The sequence below is a fragment of the Amphiura filiformis genome, chromosome 6 (genome assembly GCF_039555335.1).
Source record: "Amphiura filiformis chromosome 6, Afil_fr2py, whole genome shotgun sequence".
Classification (NCBI taxonomy): Eukaryota; Metazoa; Echinodermata; class Ophiuroidea; order Amphilepidida; family Amphiuridae; genus Amphiura; species Amphiura filiformis.
In genome coordinates, this window is record NC_092633.1 from 7,060,644 (window position 1) to 7,084,353 (window position 23,710).

Genomic DNA, 23,710 nt, shown 5'->3' on the forward strand with positions numbered 1-23,710 from the left:
AACAGTAAATTCTGTACAAAACCCACCTGCATACACTGGACACCAGAGAATGATCTCCGACCCCGAATTTGAGAATCAAGGGGCTTTTGTTTCGGTCCATTGGACCCCTTGATTTTATACAGAGTTTTCCCTGACATAAAAACTCAATACAATAAAACAATGTTGATCAAAATATGCATTTTGCTGAAAAAATTCAAAGCACATTATTTACATGGGTAAAGACATGTAACAAGATACTTCCTATATTGTAAAATGTATGCAAGTACTATGACTTCTGCAAGTCAGTGGAACTTGACACTTGGATTGAACTTTATCAAGGGTCCTCAACAGGCATCAGCCAGGGGCACTTTAAATTTAAAGACCCTGCTGAACTTGAAAATGCCCCCTGATTACCAAATGTTCATCCTCAAGATTATTCTATATCATCAACTTCACAGAAGCTAAATTATTAATTTTTACCCTGATGTGCCTGTGGTCCAGGACAAAAGCGGTTTGAATGTTTATAAATCCTAAACAGTGGTTCCTGATAATACAAGACAACATTTTAAAGGTCCGTTCATACTACGCCGCAATTGCATTGCGGTGTGGTGCGTTGCCGGTATATCGATTACTTTCTGCCGCAACTCGTCGCATTTAGAAGTTAAAATGTATTTAACTTTATTGTGATATCGCAATGGAATAGTTTGCAGTACGATGCAGTGCTGCAACACACCGCATCGCAAAGCAATTGCGGCATAGTATGAACAGACCTTTAGTACAACATTACTGCTTCCCAAGTGAGCACAACAGTTGACTCTAATGGAAATTGCTGTACATGGTACAATAAGCTCTGGCCCCTTCTTTAACCATGACCATTTTCATGATGTTTAGTTAGTTGACATTGTAACATATCTTATGTAGCAGGGTACGACCAGTAGTTTTACCCCTACCCCCATTGACACATAGCAACCCTCCCTTGATTGTTGCTATTTATTTTCTAGAATGAGGGGGGTCTGCTTTTACTAAGGGCTGGGCTACCCCTGTACAAATATAGTCTAGGTATAGCCTGTTAGCATCAGTCCTAATTGCCTGCAAGGGCTGTCCCCTTCCGGATATGACTCAAGACCGGTTGTCAAGTGAACTTATCAGCAAAAAATACTTGAAAATTAGCAGCAGACAGGTCAAACTGCTTGGTGAAATCTATATGTGTCATGTACAGTGAAAAAAAACACTTCCATTTTGTGAAATATAATTTCTGAAATTTCACTTTCTCAGTTCATGAAATTGGATTTCCAATTTTCCATGTTCAAATTAATAGAATGTTTGATTGTTTTAAATGAGCAGCAAGTAAATAATAAATTTCAGCATCCATTATGATTCAAGTAATGCATCCACATCTCTGTTCAAGCATACAAATATTGAGTACCTGCCCCTGTATGTTACCAAAGTGCAATACACACCAGTCATTCAAAGGAAAATCCATCCCAATGTGTAGGTGTAATTAGGTCCATTAATATTTGCTTTAATTAAGAGAAATCAGTGACACTGACCTCAGATGGCAATTAGTTTTCTAGGAAATCAATGCAATGTGTGTAGGCAGCATAAAAGCCCAATCTAGATCTATAGCCAGCCCCATCACACACATTGTGTGTGTGTGGGTTATATGGTCAAGATTGATGAAGATGACGATCCACAAGAGATTGCACACGACAACGTTACTAACAACTACACTCTTCCGCTAATTTGTATCTAGATATATGTTATGTGGGTGTTGATTTACTTATGTTAGGTAATCTTAATTTAAAATACGACCCACAGATGATTGAATTCACAGTAAATGTACCTCGACATTTGAATAGTTTAATGTAACTTTAATAAGCAAAGTGAATTAATTGCAGGAAGCCTGCGACATATTAATCATAATTTAATGTAAAATCTTGTAACAGGTTGTACATTTTCATATCAATTGACATTATGGTCTAGTAATTGATCATCCAGTAGACTGGTATCATCAATATTGCAAGCATACTTAATAGTGGATCCTTCCTCTACTTGATGTCAGTTTGTGCTGAAATTCCTTCCCACAACAAGAAAATTACAGGTGTATTGCAAAACAATAGATACAGCTCATGGGTTAATCCACCTTCTTTGTTTTACGCATAATATAGTTCTGTACATATTCGGGTACATGTAATTACTATTAGTTGATAATTGAGGAGTATCAATGACATGAAAACACAATTTTAGAATAGGATTACTACAAACATGTACATAGAAGTCATCACAAATCACTATTTGAACTGGATAAATTTCTCCATGACTATGATGTAGATTTATACACCAACAACATTCCCCTAATTGCTACATACATGTAATGCACTCTCTTCCAAGAAATTGGGTTCATCCTTATGAGACAAAGGTCATGACAAGTGACCTACTTATGCCAGACACAGAACCAGAACACACTAACCATGCTAAAACCAGAGAGGAATTACCTGTCAACTAATGACAGTGCAAGTATGTATGGCAAAGGCATGCAAACTGGCACAAGGAGTACATCAAGCGCAGACAGACCATTATTATTCTGAAGGTATACATTTCTCTTGATTAGACAGAAGATGAATGATCGTCATTTGATTCACGTTGTAAATGTGATACTGTGTACTAGTTTAAAAGACAATTTATTAATTGTGTATGCACAAAATTAAAATAAAAACGAGGGCAATAACAGAGAAGAAAGTATTTAAAGAAGATACTTGAATGTGAAAAAGGGCAATTGGGAGTATTACAGTAAATTAGATGAAACAAACCAATATGAAGATCTGTGGCAGACAAAATACAAGTCTGGTAAAATTGGCATGATGTATGAAGAAACACTAAAAAATTAGGGCAGCCACCCACTTGCTATGGTCATTCATTTACATGCTCTACATGAAAGGATATAGATTTTTTTTCCGTACATTTATTTCTTTACTTTTCTATGACATGTTTTTCAATAGGTACAATGACTTAAATTTTCTTCTGGAACTTCCAGAAGTGTTCATTTTTTCTATACCCAAAAGTTTGTAACCCCATGCCTACAATGTACAGTAGTAGAATATCACAGTATGTACACACTGCCTAAGCCTGGGTTGGATGCAAGCATGATGCAACTGAAGAGTCAAGGTGATTTCCTTGTATCATCCCAGGCAACATCTTCGCATCTAGGACAGGCAAGGAAATTGCTCAATTCTGCCGCCTGTATCAAATTGCTTGTAGAAACGTAGTAGCATAATCTATTCGGTATCAGGTGTGACCTGCTGCATAGCAACACAAATTGATTCAATTTTTTGATGGCTGTGAAATGTCTATACTCACATCATAATAGCCCTTGCTTGTGATATTAATATGTTAAAACACCCAGGGTAGCATTGAAGTTGACCTCCCATGACCTTGCAAATCACAAGATTAAGAAGATAATAGACGATGACACTGATGACAAGATAACAGATGAAGGATTTTCAGTCACATCTTCATTGAACTCATCAATTATGTAAGCTTGGAAACTATGGACAAATGATCGTAACAAATTTATAGCTGATACAATATTGTTTATGAACAATGTCTACGGATCTAGCATGTAGTAACAATAACTGAGCTTGAACTTTATGGTTGGGGAATTTCCCTATATGAGATTAATTAAGCCATGTAAGTCCAGGACCAGCCAATTTAAGCACTTAAACTCCACAATTTAACTCCTTAAATCTAATGTTGCAAAGAGTCTGTGGACCCATTCCTGGACCCCAAAGTTCCAGAAGTTTATCACTCCTGCTGGATCTGTCTGCTGCACATATCCTCCACGAGATCTATGACTGGTGGAAGCATGGGCGCAAGTCTAAACTTCCATGGTGGAAGTCAATGTGTGCCTCAATGATATATTTCTAACATGCTCAAAGTGCATGGAAGAAAAAGTTATTTTGACTCTTAATCAAAATTAATTTTGACCTACCTTCATGATGTTCCTCTATTTTCTCTCTACTATTATGCCTCTTCTTGGATTGTCTATTATTTATCACTCTAGCACCATTTTCTGTAGCCTTTAGACTATTACTATTCAAACTTCCCCGTGGCGAGGTCTGCGGACTTGGCGTCAAAGAGCCATAACTACTATCTTTATTTCTCTCTCTATCTCGCAACTTCCGCTGAAGTTTCTCTCTTTGCTTTTCAGTTCTGTCGTCTCTTGCCCGTGACCTCTGGATTGACGGTCTGTGTTGAGGGTCTGCAATGTCAAAATGAAAAAAAATGTTATCAGTATAAAATTTCAGTTTCACACATCTGATGGATACAAATATGTATACACATGGGCAGCGGACAGACAGAGACACCAACACACACACACCCTCTCTTGTATGACCCCCAGTGTGATGACTCACCGTAGATTTAGATTTTCACACACACATTCTAACCGTGCAGTTTTTCATTCACACATCCATAGATTATGTACACAATCAACTTACTGAGGAGGTGGTCGTATCACAAAACGGGAAGGTGTTATACCCTTCTACAAAAATATATGGCTTAATGACACTAATCTCCAAGCTATCTCCAACCGTAGAATTCGACAGTTGGAATATGGATGCAAATGCACCCCTCTACACAAAACAAAACACACATCCATGTATCTCCATCTTTCCATGGATACCAAACTGGAAATGTCTTGTCCTTGGAAAACTGGAACAAAGTTGGGCAATAAATGTTGGGTACCAATCACAACCTCTTCCTCCCACAGACATGAATATAAAATGATGTTCTGTTATTCTGAGGATAGTGTGTTGAACCATGACTCTAGACAAATTATGCAACTTCTTTGATTTAAGATGAACACAATTTACTGTACCTATTTGTTTGGTGATGTCAATAAAATAACTTGAACTTGAACAATTTATAGCTTCACTTTTAATTTAGCATTTAATCTACAAATTAGGTGGCATTTATGTTGCACTTAGATGCACCACAGATTTTAAGCTCTGGATTATAAATATTTAAATTCTGTATGTGCACATAGCAGTCTTAAAACATTTGGGTACCAATCATGTTGAAAGAGTGAGTATGGTCAACACCCCTCGTACATGTATGTTAAACTATAGGTTATTCTGAAGATGCAAAAAAAGTTCTCAGACAAGGAAAATAGTTTGTCCCAACATAGACTTGACATGCAAACACCCAGGCCAGAGCTTTTTTTTGTACAATACAAGAAGCTATTAATATCGTTCTCGCTATGAGCTAAGATATTACCTTGCAACGCACAATATTTTAAAAAACTCATAGCTCACATAACTTTCTACACTGTCCATTATAAAATATTGTCCACATACTCAGACAATATGAACTTGCAGTTTACAGGCATTTAAAAAAAAAAGTCTACAGCCATTTTCTTAATAGCCTTTTGCCACCTCCTCAGGAAGCCTATTAAACTACGTTTATTCACACCGCTCCATCACGCATGGCTCATGATTGTGTCTTATCTATCTGACATGGAACCGCTTTCGGTTGGCTGCCTATATCTTGCTCGCCGCCAGTCTTGATCAAAAGTGACCCCTATTTTCAGTAACACAGGGAAGACATAAAATGTACCGTAATGGGGGAGAGCTGGTTGAGGAGCGGGCAAGTCATTTGACATCAGTGGATGTGATGATGACGATCATGAGTATCCGTAGGGCCAATGGCACCAAATCCTGCTGGTTAGATGATGATGATGAATTCCATTTGGGCATCTATGTACTTTCTAATCGGCTATTCTAGGAATTTGCACTTTTCTTCAAAGGGCATTTCCATGAAATTGGTTCATAGACATAATACTGGATTTTTGAAATCCCAAGGCGATGGATGGAAGCCTTATCTTGACTATCTTCTTTAATCTGTGCCATAATGTGTTGTTTTTCATCTCTGTACTGGAGAAGCACAAACTGTGCTCATCTAACAAAACTTGGGTTTTATTTGATGCACGTTATAATGGAAGTAAGACAAGTAAAACATAATTTGCGAGCTTTCAACATACATGTAGAGTGACCAGACATGTACATAATTGAAATTGATCTTACACAGAGATGCCAGTCAGTGTTGACAAAAAAATCCTGAAACTGCAAAAAATTTCCTGTACATTTCCAATTATGTCTGTCTACATCTAAACCAAAATCGCCATTTATATCAAATAAATCTTGAATTAATTTTGAAAATTTTCAATTTACATGTACTTCTTCCGCGATTTACATTTTGTTTTGAGGCTCTGCATTTAGTATTTTACACAGTTTGTTTTAAAAATTAACTAAAAAATGGACACCACTTAACTTCCAAGAACCTTTTTAAAAGAGTCAAGCAATCCGATCTATTGGTGCACAATTTTGTAACTATTGGTAACCCCAACATAGGTCCTCTTTTTCCTTCGATAACATTGAAAATTAGCCCTTTTCTAATGGAAAAATATGATCAGCCCTCATTATCAGGTGATGCTGAGACTTTGACTGTTGGAGGAGTTCATCTGTATCTCTTTTAATAGTCCATGAATGACTGCAGCTCGGTGAATGTTGAATGAAGGTTATGAACTTTGCCATTGGAAGTGAGAGCATTTTGACCCATTCTGACTGGCTGCAAATTTGTGAGGAATGTGAATGATGGGCAGACTTCTAGACAAAATACACACCCACACATTCTCAATGGTTGCACTTTCCTCACTCAATGGACTCTTCTGTTGTCTCACTTGACTTGATGCTCTTAACCTTCAAGATGGGATAGGTACAGGTTTCGGTCTTTGAAATTAACTAAAGTGAATCTCAAAATGATGCCATTACTCTCTCTCTAAAATAAAATATTTGGGGTACTACATACATACACTACATGGCAAATTTAAGCACTTTGCTTGGGTCAGTGGCAGCAAATGGACCTAGGATCCCCATTTTGTGCAGGGCTATGGGCTATGGTACTATTACCTGATTTACTACATGTACTAATCATGCTAATAGTACTTTCAATTCTTGGACAAAATATGTGTACATGACTCTCCACAGGGGCTACTTGAAGTATCCACTTGTCATGGGCCTGACCTTTGCAGGTCAAGATCATTCAGGTCAGGATCATTCATTTTATTGGATGTAAACTGACCCATAGAAGTAAATCCTTAGCTAGATATGACAACTTTAGTTTCTACAACTTGGAACTTGTTGACTTGAACAGAGATTGACACCAAGATTATGTTGGCTCATATGACTTCCATGCAACAAGCTGACCAATTTGAGCCAATCCCTTGTACAGACAACTTCCCACTGTTCAAGGTTAAATGGCCAGCAGAGCTGCATGATGACATCCAAGGGATTAAGGTCAAGCTCAGTTGAACTCTGCAGGGGTCAACCTCATGGCCCAAGCACAGGTCAATGATATTTTTGTAGTGAAATATGTCAGGGGCGTGATCCACCCACTGGTTTGGGTAATGAACAAGACAAACACTATCCAGGTCTCATCATGCCTATCTTGTCATCTTGTTAAAGGAAGTGATGTATGAAATAGGGAAACAGCCGAGTGAGGACTCTGTAAGGGTTGGATATGTCATACAATCTCATATTAACTTGGAAGATCAAATTTAAAAAAGGCTTACAGCAGGTAGGCATATAACTTGGGAATCCCTCTGGCATGTAAATGTTGAGACACTGATCAAGTAGAACATGGTGAATTTGCAAAGTTTCATGAAAATCCACTATTAATCTTCACTTTTTCTGACCAGATATCCTTGTAATATTTTCAATTTGAATGCCTCATTCCAAAAAGTGGCCAAAATATTTTTCTTGCCCCCCCCCAGTTTTGAGTCAAAACCCCCCAAATTACATAAATTTCCGCTGTTTTCGCCAATTTTGCGCAAAATTTACATACATAGTAGGACCTATGTACATTATGAAATACATTTGAAACCATTCACAACTCTCTACCATATGTTGTTTTATCTACGTCATCATGTGTTATTGATCAATAAATGTAACACCTAGGTCAACAAACAACATTTTAAAGCCCAACTAAGGCCAAGGTTGCCGCACATGTACTTAAAAAGCAGAAACAACGCCTTCAAAATGAATTGATTTGGACACAACCTGAACCCGGATATACGCCTACATATTTATGTAGGGCGCCTACATATTTTGACAGATCTACCTTGATATTCTGTTTCTTCGATGACATTGACATTACCCACCCCAACCTGTTCCTGCATTATAGCCTATATCATTGTGCAATTTGTTGATCACAACATGATAACGATCACAACTTGAGAACGCTGGCTGCTGTAACTTGTTCTATGAATTATTTGACAATATTCAGTCAACAACTCTATTAGGTTTTGGGCAGGGTAGTTCTCAAATCATAGTGTTTTTCCACTACTACAATGTAGGGAGGGGTCTACATGTACACATATATTGGACATGGAGCACAACTTACCTAGTACTACCATACCCTTGCATCCTCTCTAGGACCCTGTTCACATTAGAAAATTTTCTTCTTTCAGCGAACTTGAGCGAAGATTAAAAATGCTTTTTTTCCTAATGTATACGCACTTTTATTCATTTCACGAAGATTAAAATTGCTTCTTTCAACAAAGCTAAAAAGGTTGTTTTGACGAAGGAATACTTCGTTCGACGAAGCTAATTTTGTAATGTGTACGCTCGCTTCGTTCGATGAAGGAAAGTGATCATGTGACAACTGACAAGTGAACAGGGTCTAGGTCATCAGTGACTTGTTTAAGATTATAAATCCTCCAGCATCAATTCAAATGCATAATTTACATTGACCCTGTTCACATCAGAAATTTCTTCATTCAACGAAGATAAGTTAATCTTGATTAACTAATTAAGCATGCGTACACATTACGCTGAACGAAGACCGAATGAAGACATTGTACTGTACACATTTCATGAAAATTAACGAAGCTCGAACGAAGCTATTAACGCCCGGTTATTATTAAAACCGGCGAAGGTCACTTGTCACATGATCACTTTCCTTCGTTGAACGAAGCGAGCATACACATTACAAAATTAGCTTCGTCGAACGAAGTATTCCTTCGTCGAAACAAGCTTTTTAGCTTCGTTGAACGAAGCAATTTTAATCTTCGTCGAAGGAAGAAAAGTGCATACACATTAGGAAAAAACAATTTTTAATCTTCGTTGGAGGTTCGTCGAAGAAGAAAATTTCCTAATGTGAACAGGGTCATTGATGAATAGAGTTATACTTGAACCATCTTTTGCTATTCATCTTGCCATATGATACCTATCCCCACCCATGCTTTCAGCGCTTTAATTCCCTCCCCTTTTACTCCGACAGACAAGTTCCATCCTTCAACAAAATAAATGACCAGTATGTTTACAACAGGCTGATTAATAGCGTCTGCTCGTTGTCGCTGCAGCTTTGCATTACAGGCTACATCACAGTCCAGCAAGAGAAAAACGTGCTACCTGTAAAACAGAGGAAGTGTCCGTGCTCATAAATTTGCTTTGACAACAATAAATTATCCAGAAATATGATATTGTAAACAGTAGCCTACATCATTCAGACATCACACAATGCTCAGTAATCAGTATATAAATTATATTTGTATTATATGTATAAACGATATTGTTCCTAATAAAATGTCTGCTGCAAGGATAATGATTCATTATACACCGATCCGACGAAAAAGCAAACGCATGAGGGCAGTACAGCCGTCCGCCATTGCTGCGGTGTCCCCACTACGATACACCGCGCGGCTCAACACGTATTCTCAATACTTATCCGAAATCTTGTCGTCTATTTAGCCGTTTTCATGCGTTATTTACGAAAATATGGAAACCCGAAGAGAAAGAAAAGAGGGACATTCTGGCAGAACTTGTGCAGTAAAAGATTGCTCCAATAATAGTAAGAAAATCCAAGAATGGAAGGAAACCGAGTGTACAGAACATCACCCGCTTACTCATGATGAATGCCCATGTCAAAGACCATACTCACTACATCGTTTTCCAGGCAAGCCAGAAGACGCGGCAAAGAAACGCCAATGGATCATCAACCTGAACCTAAAATCACTCACTGTCAAGGATCATAGTGTGGTAAGTTATCATTTTCACCAAAAACTTTATTACGATTGTCAAAGTTGGTAAAATTCCGACGAAAATGATGCAAAACATAATGTAAACAAACATTGAATTGTTCAGTAATCAATAGCTCCCGATTAAAAGCGTGCGTGATGAATGGTAGACCATATGTTTATTTTGATTGTAATCATGATGTTTTACATGTGATGTTTTACATAGTTAATGTTCATATTTTTGTGTGAGTGGACAATATTATTGAGGCATAGTCATCAATTACTTTTAATGTACATTTTGTAAAAATAAAAAGTTGAAAGATAAAAATTGCTAAAAATGTATTTTGTTTGCTTGTTTGTTGAGTCTTTATATTTTTATTTCATTAATTTCTAGGCTTCTACACGGTGTAATAATGGTTTAAGCTTTCCATTTAAAAATATATATATTCTGTGCCTAATTTCCTTCCTTTGAAATTATTAAATTATGTCCTCATTGAAACAGCTGATTTTGCGATCAGCTGTTCATCATAACAAAACACTACAATCACCCGAAACTGATAGACGATGACCGCACATATTAAATTCCCCGTCCATAATGTGACATATCAAACTTCGCATTGTACTATGAGGCTAACAATCCCGGATGTTGGGAATCCCCAAAACGTGACGCGTCCTTTTCCACGCCGGTAGATTTGCGAGAGGTACCGAAATCAACTCAAGTTTTGAGCCAAATCTGGACATCAATTTAGCCTTTTAGCACTTGGAATTACTAGCAAGCGTTTCATTAAAAGCTTCCATCATTGTTCTTCAAAAATCCTGGATTTATACATGCGATTTTAAGTCATGGAAAGTAAGCTTTCCAACACCAAAGTATGCTTCGTGCGTGTGCAATCGGAATTTTATGCCGTGGATGTCATGAATACATGCAGTGACAACAAGGCAAGTTTTTCTTTATTTTACGGAAATATTCACATACCCTGATCAGAAATATTAGGCCATAGTCGAACGTCATCTTCCCATGTGTCCATGACAAAATATCGATGAAATATAATAAGATAAAATACACGAAATTGGAAGTTGAAAATGAGTTAAAATGTCACTTGTACTACATGTGTTGTGTTGCGGTGTCTGGCGATCAGCTGATTGGCATTGTTAAATACCCCGCGGGGACACCGCAGCTATGGCGGTGTCGATAGAGGGCCAAATACATGAATGGGCCGTCGGATTCGTGTATACCCACATATTTAGTTGGGAGGGCCGGAGTCCAGAAAAAACTTTTTCATAACCTAAGCTGCTTTAAAATCAGGATTTGTTCGCTCATGCTGTATTGTACTTGTAGTTTGTCAGTATAGTCTATAGTCTAGAGGCCAGTGATTTGCTCATTGATAGATCGTAAAAATCATCAAAAATCAGGTTTTGGTATATTTGTTACTGTCAATGTCATGTGCCAAAAGCCTCATATTTTAAAATACAAGACATATTACACAAATCTGTAAAATTTCTCTACAGCTAAAGTAAGTAGAGAAATTAGCAACATTTATGTATGTGAATGGGGCTTCCAACTTGCCAATACTTACATATGTTTTCTTTGTTTTTTGCCAAATTTTTCATTTCAAATATACCTAATGATAATTTGAATGACTTTCACTGTTAGACAATTTATAAAAAAATTTAATTTTGTTACACTTAGGCTGGGATGACTGAATGGGCCTTTAAGTGAGTTTGGGCCTCACCCACTTAAACTGTCACCTGTACTGTTTCTACTGGGCACATCACCAAAGTATACCCACTTCAAAAGGTGGTTAACAGTTGACGGTGAGGTTAATAATTGTATTACCTAAATCTGTTTCTACTGGAGCCATTATGGTGTATTCTTTGCATCACCATGCATAACCTGTCAATCGTTTTGCTCAGTAAAAATATGTTGTTAACCTCACTTGTCCAACTCCACCCAGGTGTATAATGGGGAGCAGTGGACTGGTGCCTTATTGTTGGCAGCCATGTGGTGTGAAATCCTAATATATAAAGTGAACTAAGTGTAAAGCACTTTAATCATGTTGAAAAGACACTGTAAATGCCTACATTTTAACATATTGTATTCTATAGTATAAACTTCACTGGATGCATGCTGTCAAATCAAAGTTTCATATTAATAGTTGACTGTATAAAATGAGATCTAGAAATGTGCCATGGTATGTGACTCTTTCAGTGCCCTGAACACATTATAAGTGAACCAGCACTGGCAGGTGACATGGATGAAATACCAGATATGCCCAGAATAACCCAGTAAAGATATCCTAGTTGGTATCAAGTGCATGGCCTAAATATAATCATGTATATGATGTATGCAATGCATACATAACAAGAACATGATGTAAAACATCTCCACTTGGCATGCTGTACACTCCTCCTCCTCCTCATCATCAGTATGGTGTGCCGGTCATTTAAAGTGCAACCTATTCTTGTACATCTGTTTAGTTTTGTTGCTGGTATTGGGTGGATTGGAAGTGCATCAAGAATGTAAATTACACTTACATGTATATGGTCATTTTCACGGTAAAGGGTGTAACTTTTGATTTTTAGGGTCAAAATTTCAAACCACTTAAATATGTTTCTGTTTACTGTAATCATGCATAGAAGCAACTTAAATTCCAGTAAAATAGTGTTTCAAGGCTTAAACCTTTTGATTTCTGATAAAAAATTTGACATTTCCATAACATTTTGGTTAAAATCTAAGAAAAATGTATTTTACATAAGCTCAGAAAATTATGACATGAAAGCTGGAATACATGTGAAATCCCATTCCAAAGTAAGTCAACAGATATAAGTTAAATTTTATACCATGTTTTACTATGTTTGTAATTGCAATTTTGAAAATTTTTAACATCAAGGGTCATTTGCAATGGAAATTTCCCAACCTTAAACATATTTTTTAAGTTTTAATTGGGTTCCTAAAATAATTTAAATGTCTAACTTCATGTACAAATACTACTTGATGAAAGGAACCTCCCAGCCAAGTTTCACAGAAATTGGAGTTATTTTTCAGAATTGGCAATTCAAGCGATTTGTGTTTCGGAGGCTTCAGTTAACAACACAGGTGATCATAAAAGTAAAATATTTGGCTAACTACTACAAGTTGACATGAAAAATAGGTAAAAAATATCACAATTACCAATTTTCATGCTTTGCTTCTAAGTATTGAATTTCAGTTGTGACAAAAATTAAATTATCACAGCAAGTCATTTTTTTTTTTTTTTTTTCTTCATGTTTACAATGGTTAAACATGGCAGAAGTAGTTTTTTTGAAAACAACACTGTTGGGATCATCTAAGCTGTTATTTTCTTGTGTGTATTGAATCAATGATTCTATGCGGCAGATATTGCAGATTTATAACATGATAATTTTTTCACCCATTTGTTAAGTATGGTGTTATTTGCATGTGAAGCCTCCAAACGGGCTTTCTTGGATATCAGTATATTTTTCAAGCATTAACCATAATATCAATTTTTTTTTAATTTATGACATTCTGCACATATCATGCAACAATTACAATGCAGATATCAATATGGAACATACCAATTTAGATATGCATAGATGATAATTAAGTTTACTGTTGTTTCGGAGGCTTCATTTGTTTCGGAGGCTTCAATTGTTAACGGAAAGTTTGTATTGGGTCCCATTTTCAAACGGTGATATATATCTCCATGATTTAAAAACAAGTGACTTGAGGATCTACTTTGCTACATTTTGATAAATAGATTGGATGAGCTCTTTTATTTATATTTGCCCAAGCTTGCTGAACAGTTTGTTTCGAGGCTTCAAAAAGTTAACGGAAAATCGGCTCTTTGAAGTCAAGATTTTATAAAAATTTTAAAAGCTTGCAAATCAACTAATTTTTGTTACCCATTTCAAGTTAAGATATCAACTGTTATGAATCAAGAAGAAGTGAAGAAATAACCAAGAATTATGAACCAAAGCTATACCCACAAAGTTTGTTAACAATTGTTAACGGAAAATGAAGCCTCCAAACGACAAATATCAAGTCCGGTTCTCAAAAATACAGGGCTGTTCACAATTAAATCTAATGTGGCAGTGTTTACTGAACATATGACCGTACTTTCAGGATAAGAAAAATTATCCATGAACTAACTGAAGAAAACACAGGGTTTTACAAAAATGTTACTGTTTACAGTTTTTCAAAATGGCAATATTAGGTACATTTAAGCCTGCTAAAACTGAAGGCAGTAACTCCCGAAGATGATTATGCTACCCAAGGTAGCTGCTAACTAGATGACTTATGTGGCCAAAAATCATGGAATTCTGTGGCTTTATTAGAAAACTACGGATCAAAATGTTAAAAATCCAAAGTTACACCCTTTACCGTGAAAATGACCATATTTTAAACCACAAAAACATATGAAGGTAAACTACAACTTACAAAATTTAGGACTTTCAAATAGGAGCTCTTGACGATCAATTTGGGTACAACTTTTATATAAGTGTGATGACTGAAATTTTAAATCTCCATTAGAAATAAACCCATGCCACAAAAGACCTATCTACATAACATTTTTAATTACTTGCTCTCACTGCTACATGGTTAATTTTAGTATTATTATTACTTTGAAATAATATGTACAAATACATTAAGTCTTGTACAATGTATAGCACAACATTTGACAATTCAAAAGCTTTAGCTCATCAGAAATGCAGAAAATTCCTGGTAAGTGGTATCAGCAGTTCTTTGCATTGCATTGTTTGGGAATTATATTCATCACATGTTACATGCATTTACTTGGAAGCTGTACTCTGTGTATCATCCTCTATTGCTATCACAGTTCATTCATCCATCCATCACATATGGCAAGTCATTATACTATTACTCCCAAATCTGAAATCACCGTAAATTTAAGCTTGCATAGATTGCAGAAAGGTTTTTGAATAAACAGGTTTAGATCATATGACTAATTTGCACCATCCGACACCAGGCCATGTCAGTAAGCTCGGTCAGACGAGAGGTACATGTAGAGAGAAACAGATATGCACAGGCCTGGTAGCCAGGAAGCTTCCAATGCTTTAAATATTTCTATTTGCAGAACTTTGCGATAGATTTAATGTTGCTAGGCAACCAGATGAAGTCTGCATACAAATTGTCTGGACACAGTTATGCAATCAATGTGAATTGTAAAATGGTACATAGTATTCCTGAAAGTCTTCTTATTTTCTCCACAATAGTAGCTACCAAAACATAATCACTATACAAACAAGAGCACCAATGGCGCTGTGGCTCTACGCTTTTTTGTGGGAAAGCAATTGTTCTTGGAGTCGAATGCGCAACAGGTTGGTAGCTTTATGGAAAGGTTAGGTAGGTCGGTCAATTTTTTAAACCTTCAGTTTGAAAAAATTCCCCACAAATATTCAATACGGTCCTTGAAACTCAATGCGGGGTCAATCTTCCTCCGCCACATTATTATTTTTTGCCGCATTATTATTTTTTGCAGCATTACTATTAGTTGCAAAATCTGAAAAAATTCATTATTGTGCAAATTACTACTGAACCAGCAAGAATAATTTGTTCTGCAAAATTTTAAAATCCCTTTTTTTAGTATTTGAAGCTTTCAACAACTATAGAAAGCCTTGGCAACTATTAGAATGCATCTAAATTGACCTCAGACGACCCCGAAATGACCTCCCAAAAATTTGGCTCTAAATGGTGACCTAAGATGACCCCGAAATGACCTTCCAAACATTTGACTTCAAATGTTGACTGTACCCACCAAGTTTCATGCCCATACGACAGTTTTTAGTAATTTGACCTCAGGTGACCCCTGGCTGACTCGAAATGAGCTTCCAAAATTTGACTCTAAATGTTGACTGTACGCACCAAGTTTCATGCACATACAACAGTTTTTAGTAATTTGACCTCAGATGACCCCTGGATGACCCCAAAATACCCTTCCAAAAATTTGGTTCTAAATGTTGTCTGTACCCACCAAGTTTCATGCCCATACAACAGTTTTTGCTAATTTGACTTCAGATGACCCCTGGATGACCTCTGGTGACCGTGACCCACTAACCAATACAAACTTGTTCTGTGCGACCCCACAAAATTAGGCTCCAAATGTTGGCCGTACCCACCAATGCCCATATGACATTTTGAGCAATTTTACCTCAGACGACCCCTGGGTGACACCGGTTGACCCTGAAATGACCTTCTAAAAATTTGACTCCAAATGTTGACTGTACCCACCAAGTTTCATGCCCATATGACAGTTTTTGCTAATTTGACCTCAGATGACCCTGGATGACCTCAGGTGACCTTGACCCACTAACCAATACAAACTTGTTCTGCCTGGGGTCAAGATGCACCCACCAAATTCGAGGAACATGCGACCTCACAAAATTTGGCTCCAAATGTTGACTGTATCCAGTTTCATGTTCAATACAACAGTTTTTTAGTAATATGACCTCAGATGACCCCTGGGTGACCCCAAAATGACGCTCCCAAAATTTTGATTCCAAATGTTGACTGTACCCACCAAGTTTCATGTCCATACGACAGTTTTTAGTAATTTGACCTCGGATGACCCCAAAATGACCTTCCCAAAATTTGACTCCAAATGTTGACTGTACCCACCAAGTTTCATGCCCATACGACAATTTTTAGTAATTTGACCTCAGGTGACCCCTAGGTGACCCCGGATGACCTCAAAATGACCTTCCCAAAATTTGACTCCAAAGGTTGACTGTACCCACCTAGTTTCATGCCCCTACGACAATTTTTAGTATCTTCCCAAAATTTGACTTTAAATGTTGACCCACCAAGTTTCATGCCCATACGAGTTTTTAGTAATTTAACCTCAGATGACCCCTGGGTGACCCCAGATGACCTTCCCACAATTTGACTCCAAATGTTGACTGTACCCACAGTTTCATGCCCCTACAACAGTTTTTGCAAATTTGACCTCAGATGACCCCTGGATGACCTCAGGTGACCTTGACCCACTAACCAATACAAACTTATGCTGGGGTCAAGATGCACCTAGAACCAGGGATCTATACGATGATTTTGTTTTTAGGGTGGATCACCGCATAGGCATTTTACACATAAAATACACGTAACCCACACACAACGCAATTGAATAAACAGACCAGCAGTGCCGCTTGGTTACCAGTTGTTCTCATTTATGTAATCAGCAATTGGAGCCTACAAAATGTGGTGCATTAATAGTGTACGGTACTAACATGTGATATCGGGAATTGACACAAATTTTACAGTAAAAAAATCAGTCATACCCAGAAAGGATAAAATTCGAATTGAGAAAATATTGTATGTGTGACTTGTTGTACTAAAGATGCATCCACCCACCAAGTTAGAGGAACATGCTTCCCCTAGCCAATAAAAAAATCTATGAAATTTTACAAAAAAATTGAAATATTCATATGTTCAAGTCTTGATTGTGAAGCCCATAAATTTGCTTTTCTTTATAACCAGATTTGTATGGCAAACATACATTGAACACCTAGAACTGGTCAGTCAAATTCTTTATGTTTGTAGTTAGGGCTAGGCTACATGTATAAAGAGCTGATTTTGGGTCATATGCATCTTCAGAACCTGCCAAATATCCCTTAATTTGATGAAAATATGTGAACTGATCCCATCTTGCGAAGAAACTTGGAAACAATTTCGAAATCCAGGCTGCCTAGACGAAAAGTCTGGCCACCAGGTCAGCATTAAATCTGTTTTAGTATATCTTGACAAGTTCGCAGCATTTTTAATTAATCATCATGCATAATTTTGTGTACACAAGGGCAAGGAATCCATTTTTCAAAGCTGTATGAAATTTTGACATATTTTTGTTTTCTTAGAAAGTCGCATACTTGTTATTTATGCAGCCACGACAATCTAGTCTCGACTGGTGGACAATGTATGATCTTCATTACAAGGGAGAAACATAGACAAGGTTTGGGAAAAATAAAACTATGGCTCCAAAATAAAAAATGCATAAATTCCTGGAAACAACAAACTTTCAAATTCTGTTTCCTTCATTGAGACTTACATTAACCCTAATGCTAATAAATCTGAAAAACTTACAAAGCAAAGCCACTGTGGATGCATGCATCTGCATTCCACATGATTCACCTAAAGTCATATAAGCACAATTTCCTTGGCTGAGCCAGCAAACACCCATGGCCACCAGTAATACTGACGGTAAGCATCGGAGGGGTCTCAGGTACGAATCCAAAGGCAAAGAAACAACTTATTTGTTTACTTTCTTCCTTTAAAACTTCCTTCTTTCCTATCCTAGCACCAAAAATGCCCTGTGTGTGTTTGAGTTAATATACAGCTTATTATTTATTCAAGATGACTTTGACACTATTGTTTGACCTCCTTTGGCCAGGTCACACCAAGGGCAGGAATGTCAGGTATTCCTGTTGTTTAGGCTTGGCAGAACAGGCAAATGGATGATCAACCCAGCTGGTCAATTATTATCACATACTTTATAAAGTAAAAGAACAAGCCAAAACAGTACTACTGTCCTATTTGCAAATCTATAATTTGATGCTACATGTACATATTCCCAGTCTTTGCTTGGAGCATTCATTTTAAGTGTGAAATAATAGGGCGCAAACAATATATAATGCAACAAGAAAAGGTCTTTCACCTTCCATTTCACAACTCATCATTTGTATTTTAAGTGACCCATCTGCAGTGACAATTTTTTTTCACCTGGAAGCAATTTATAGTGAGAAGCATAATCGCTTGTGCTGTCACCATGCACCACATCACATTTACATACGTAAAATGTTAATATCTACATACATGTACAATACAATGTACATGTAGGAACTAGATTTAGTATTCTGAAAGGTTCCTCAACACTGATATTCGGCTCTTTCTGATTATCTCGTAAAAAGAACTACATTGTAGGTCACGTCTGGGTCGTGCGATGCTACGAAAAAACACAGCTTTTCAATGAATGAGGTGCCCATGTGATGATGATGTGATGCAATTAGCCAATCAGAATCCCACTTACAAGTGTTTACGCTAAAAACAGTGCCAAATTAGCACACTGCTAAAGCTTTGGACTTTGCCAAAAACTACTTTAATAAGTGGAAATCACCAGATCATGAATTGAAAACAATAACATGCCAGTGATGCCACACTTGTTTTTCTCAATAACTCCTGCCAAGTCCTAACAACTTGTATAAATTATTGACTGAACACTAATGGTTAATCAACAAATTACATCTAAATCTTCAGCATTCTTACACTTTCAAGTGCATATCATTTTTGACATCAGCTGATTCATCTTAGATTCAGGTCAAGTGAACTAAATTTGGGTCATGTCATCCTATTATCTAATATCAAATCTGCATTATGAATATCGCTCAATGGCATGCATATTTCATACATATAATGAAGATGGAAAAATATAGAAGACATTTTGCAGCATTCAAAACATTCCCTTACTATTCTAATAAGCTGGTTTACCATGGCTTCACCAAAATATATGACTATTTAACATTAGATCCCGGTTCTGGATATTGTTTGGAAGTATTTTTTTCTTAGGAGTAACTCAACCCAAGGAGAATAAAACTGCTCTCATGTAGATAGATACATCTAGATGAGACATAATCATATCCCTTGAAAATAAGGGAACAACCCAAAAGTTTGATGAAGCCCTATAAACGCAAGTCCTTTCGTTAAATTAGAAGGCTAACCCCCTCCCCTCTAACGTAAGTGTCAAATATGTCGAAAATCCAACCTGTATTCATTGGGCACAGGGCCGTCACTATGGTCGATGGAGTTGTAGAGGGGTGCGACATTGCTAGGATATTGATCACGTTTAAGAATATACCCCAAGCCATAGACAAACCTTGTTCCACATCCATTTGAAATGCATAGAAAGCCAACTATAATATCCAGGTCAGCACAAGGTAAATCTGACTATGGCTGTAGTAGTGCAGGATCAGAGCTGGAGTAAAAGCAGCTCAACTGCAATCATAGTGGCATCAGTGACACTTTAATAGTTGTACTGAAAGGACAGTAACTTGTCTATAGATGTATAATCATGATAATCCCATCATGCATGCTAGACATGATGAATAACAAAAGAGGCATGATGATGAGTTTCCCAAGCAGGTGATCATATCACCTGAGGATCAAGAAATAGAACACAGTCTCACTTGTACACCTACAAGTGTATACCCATACACACACTTTACTACTATAGTACGTTTACGGGACATTTGGACATCCAACATATCGATTTGAAAGTACCATTGGTCTGGAGAGGAGGCATTTCCGTAGACCATAAATCAATATGACCTTCATCCAGCGAGGATCAGCCAAGCATGAATATTCTCTGTGCGACTGTGCGTTCTGAACCAAAGGTCTGTAGTGCAAATCTGTCTTTTTATCTCGTGTTTAGAGAATGCGTATTCAACCGTTGCTATCAAAAGACAGTTGATTTAATAGCATTGTATCATAATATACCTACTGTGGATGCAGTTGCATACTATAATCTCCAGTAACATATAGAACATTATTCACAAACTTTCATACTTTTTGGACCCAAGATTATAAGGGAATATTCACTTAAATGATGTTGTATTCATACTTGCATCTACTGCTGTTGCTCAATGCTAGCCTTTTGAGTATGCTTCTTGCTTAGAGTATGTAAATAAACAAGTTAGATGTGAAGCATGCACAAAAGGTTAACATCGTTACACATCTGCAGATTGCTTCTAAATACCATTCTGAACCAAACACCTCAAATCAAATCTTCTACCTCTTGTCAGGCAAACATAGTCCAAAGGTGCCTTAAAATGTATCATAGTCATTAACAGTAACCCTTCCAAACAACGTACCTTCATCTTCCATATTCATGATTCAACTAAAAAAGACTGAATTTGCTCCTGCCTGGGATAAAATAAAATAGTTCCCTACTCCTATTATTGTCTTACCTTGTACATGGTGACTGTGGTCTGTTACTGTACACTGAGGTGCTCCATGCTGGGGTGCCACATTATGTGGATAATGATGAATACGCACTCGTGGGGGTACACCTGCACCAACCCCTGGTACCGCAGTTGTCATATGGGGGTGCACATGGGGTGGCAAAGCTGCATTGGGATACCCCATAATGTGGGGGGTGTACACCCCTCCGGTGCCAGGGTGTGTGTACATCGGTGGTGGTCCGTACATTTGCTGGGGGACGACAGCGGCGGCCGGGGCTGAATGCGGAACATTAATAGTGTTATACATCATGGTTTGTGGGGAATGGGCCGGTTGCATGCCGGTCCCATCCCCATTAATATTGTCCTGCACCTGTGCCTGCTGCATTAAAGGGACACCAGTTTGCAGGGGAGAAGGTGCAGAGACAACAGGCAAGTTATTTCCCATTGTCACAGGTCCATGTCCAGTTTGAACTGTGTGAAGTGGCGGTGGATTTGGCGAGTTGGAAACAAGTTGTATCAATGTCGGGCCTGAAACAAGGGAAAAAAACAAACAATTAGTTGAAAGTTGTCAAACACAAGATCAAAAGAAATAACAGCTGATTACTTGAAACATGTTTAACAATATATTGTAAATCAGTTTAAGGGTTCTGGTAACAATGTTTGCACAGTATTTTTGTGGGACATGAGAACACATCAGACATATCATGTACTTCCATGGACATATCGAATTGTATTCTTAATACGAGGAATGTCCATTATCAAATAATTTTGCATGTTTGAAATTGATGTAGGGGTAAACAACATCTTTTTCAAGTGAAAGTGCACTAGACTATTCCAATTGAATGAGAATAGCCAATGCACCCCAAAGGCATGATGGGATATATGGAAAAAGGTCTATGGTCAGCATATGAGATGACCAGCCAATTTTGTGCTAAGAATCAGATCAATGAGTGAGCAGTGTTAAATTTGCTAGATTCTACCAGGAGAGACTCAATTGCATCCTACTGATGACCTTTTGGCATGATTTCCCTTGAGACAGATCAGAATAAAGGCGGTTATAACTAGGTGATAATTAGGCTAGGGACAAAGATAGATGGGTAAGTAGGTAGGTACAATTGTCTATTATTACATTGTTTAATACAAAAACAACCTGTGATGTGACAAATAATAATAATATTAATAATAACTATAATTGAACTAAGAGTGCTTTATAACTCCCACTGGCCACACCCCATGTTCCTCACTTTACTAATTTAGTTCATTATTATGTTTTCAGGGTTATTAGGAGTTAAGAAAACCTAATAATGATAATATTGGATGGCTTATTTTGCATGATACCATAACATATCGGATTAAGTCATACAAATATCGAACTCGCCGCTGGCTCGTCCGATATTTTATGACTCATCCGATATGTTATGGTATCATGCTCAGCCATCCAATATTATATCATACTCATGTCACCAATTTTGTCTCCAGAAGAAAATTATGAAGGCGAGTGTTATTTTGAAATGGTAATTTTAATATTGAGTAAAAATAAGGAACTCAATATTTGATCAATTAATAACAAATAACATGTAGATAGGCAATAATAGCTTTTTTCCTAATGGCAAAATTTCAATGGAACATGGTCCTTGATTTGAGTTGACTTATTTTTCCAGACATGCGCTAAAACAATAGCGATCTGGAACAGAATAATTAACCCTCACCTTCCTTTAAATCTAAGCATAATTTATATACATAAAGCAATTCTCAACAAAACCATCAATTTGCTCAAAAAAGTTCAATATTGTCATCATGACTCACCGTGAATGTATTGAACTTGGTCGCCATTGCCAACAGGGAATGCCTCTCCAGCAGTAATTTGAAGGTAAAACACATATCTCCGCTGTCCCTGGTTAGCCGCTGAATTTTGTCCCCCATCCTGTACCTGCTGGCCCTGATTCACATCCCCCTCCCCCATTTGTACTTGGTTCTGATAATCCACAGAGTTCCCGTTTCCAGTATAATCGCCTGTTGCATTCTGGGCTTGCATTGGGTCCGGAGTTATATACTCCTGGCCGGTTGGGGCACGGCATATTCCATTTGGCCTTCAGTATTCTTGACCTTGCACAGGATAATCCACTTGCCCTTGCGCTTCCACCTGGGGTTCAGATTCGGTGAGTAGTTTGCATTCTGCACCGCCCATTCATATATGGGGTAGCCGGCTGCTGGTTCTCCACCGAGGCGCCACTGGCATACATTTCTGGTCCATTCTCCATTGTGACAGGGGTGGGAGCATTCTTCAGAGCAACCATTTGCCCCTCAACATCGCTACTTGTGGAACTTGTTTCGCTGCTCAGTGACGTGGTGGGAACATCATGAATGCTAGGGTGGCTATTCATTACGTAGGCTCCAGGTCCAAGCATTGGTTGTGGTTCACTCACTGACATATTTTCCACAGATAAATAATATTTCCTTTGAGGTTGGGTATTATTCCTTTTTATTTCCTTTGTTTCCTTATGCTTGTTACTTTCAGGTTTCTCCTTTAGTGTTACATCTGTAAAAAGAAAATATACAATTAATGGTTAATGTTTTCTTGGTAACCGGAAAAGGCAGTCTTCATTTCACTATATAAAATTATTCCAATACAAAATGAAGCCAAAAATATACTTCCAGGGGGGTGGAATTTTGTGAAAGTTAACAATAGACATT

General features: G+C 37.4%; 1 protein-coding gene across 1 annotated transcript in view; it reads right to left on the minus strand.

The window, feature by feature from the left end:
* The window catches only part of LOC140154900 (fibronectin type-III domain-containing protein 3A-like), an 83,525-nt gene extending 60,357 nt beyond the window's left edge, over nt 1–23,168 (minus strand). Inside the window, 3 exon segments of the mRNA XM_072177559.1 lie at nt 3,968–4,237; nt 21,023–21,544; nt 22,823–23,168. Of these exon segments, the coding sequence (XP_072033660.1) occupies nt 3,968–4,237; nt 21,023–21,544; nt 22,823–23,051 (1,021 nt within the window). The 5' untranslated portion in view covers nt 23,052–23,168.
* Nucleotides 23,169–23,710: the final 542 nt, after the last annotated feature.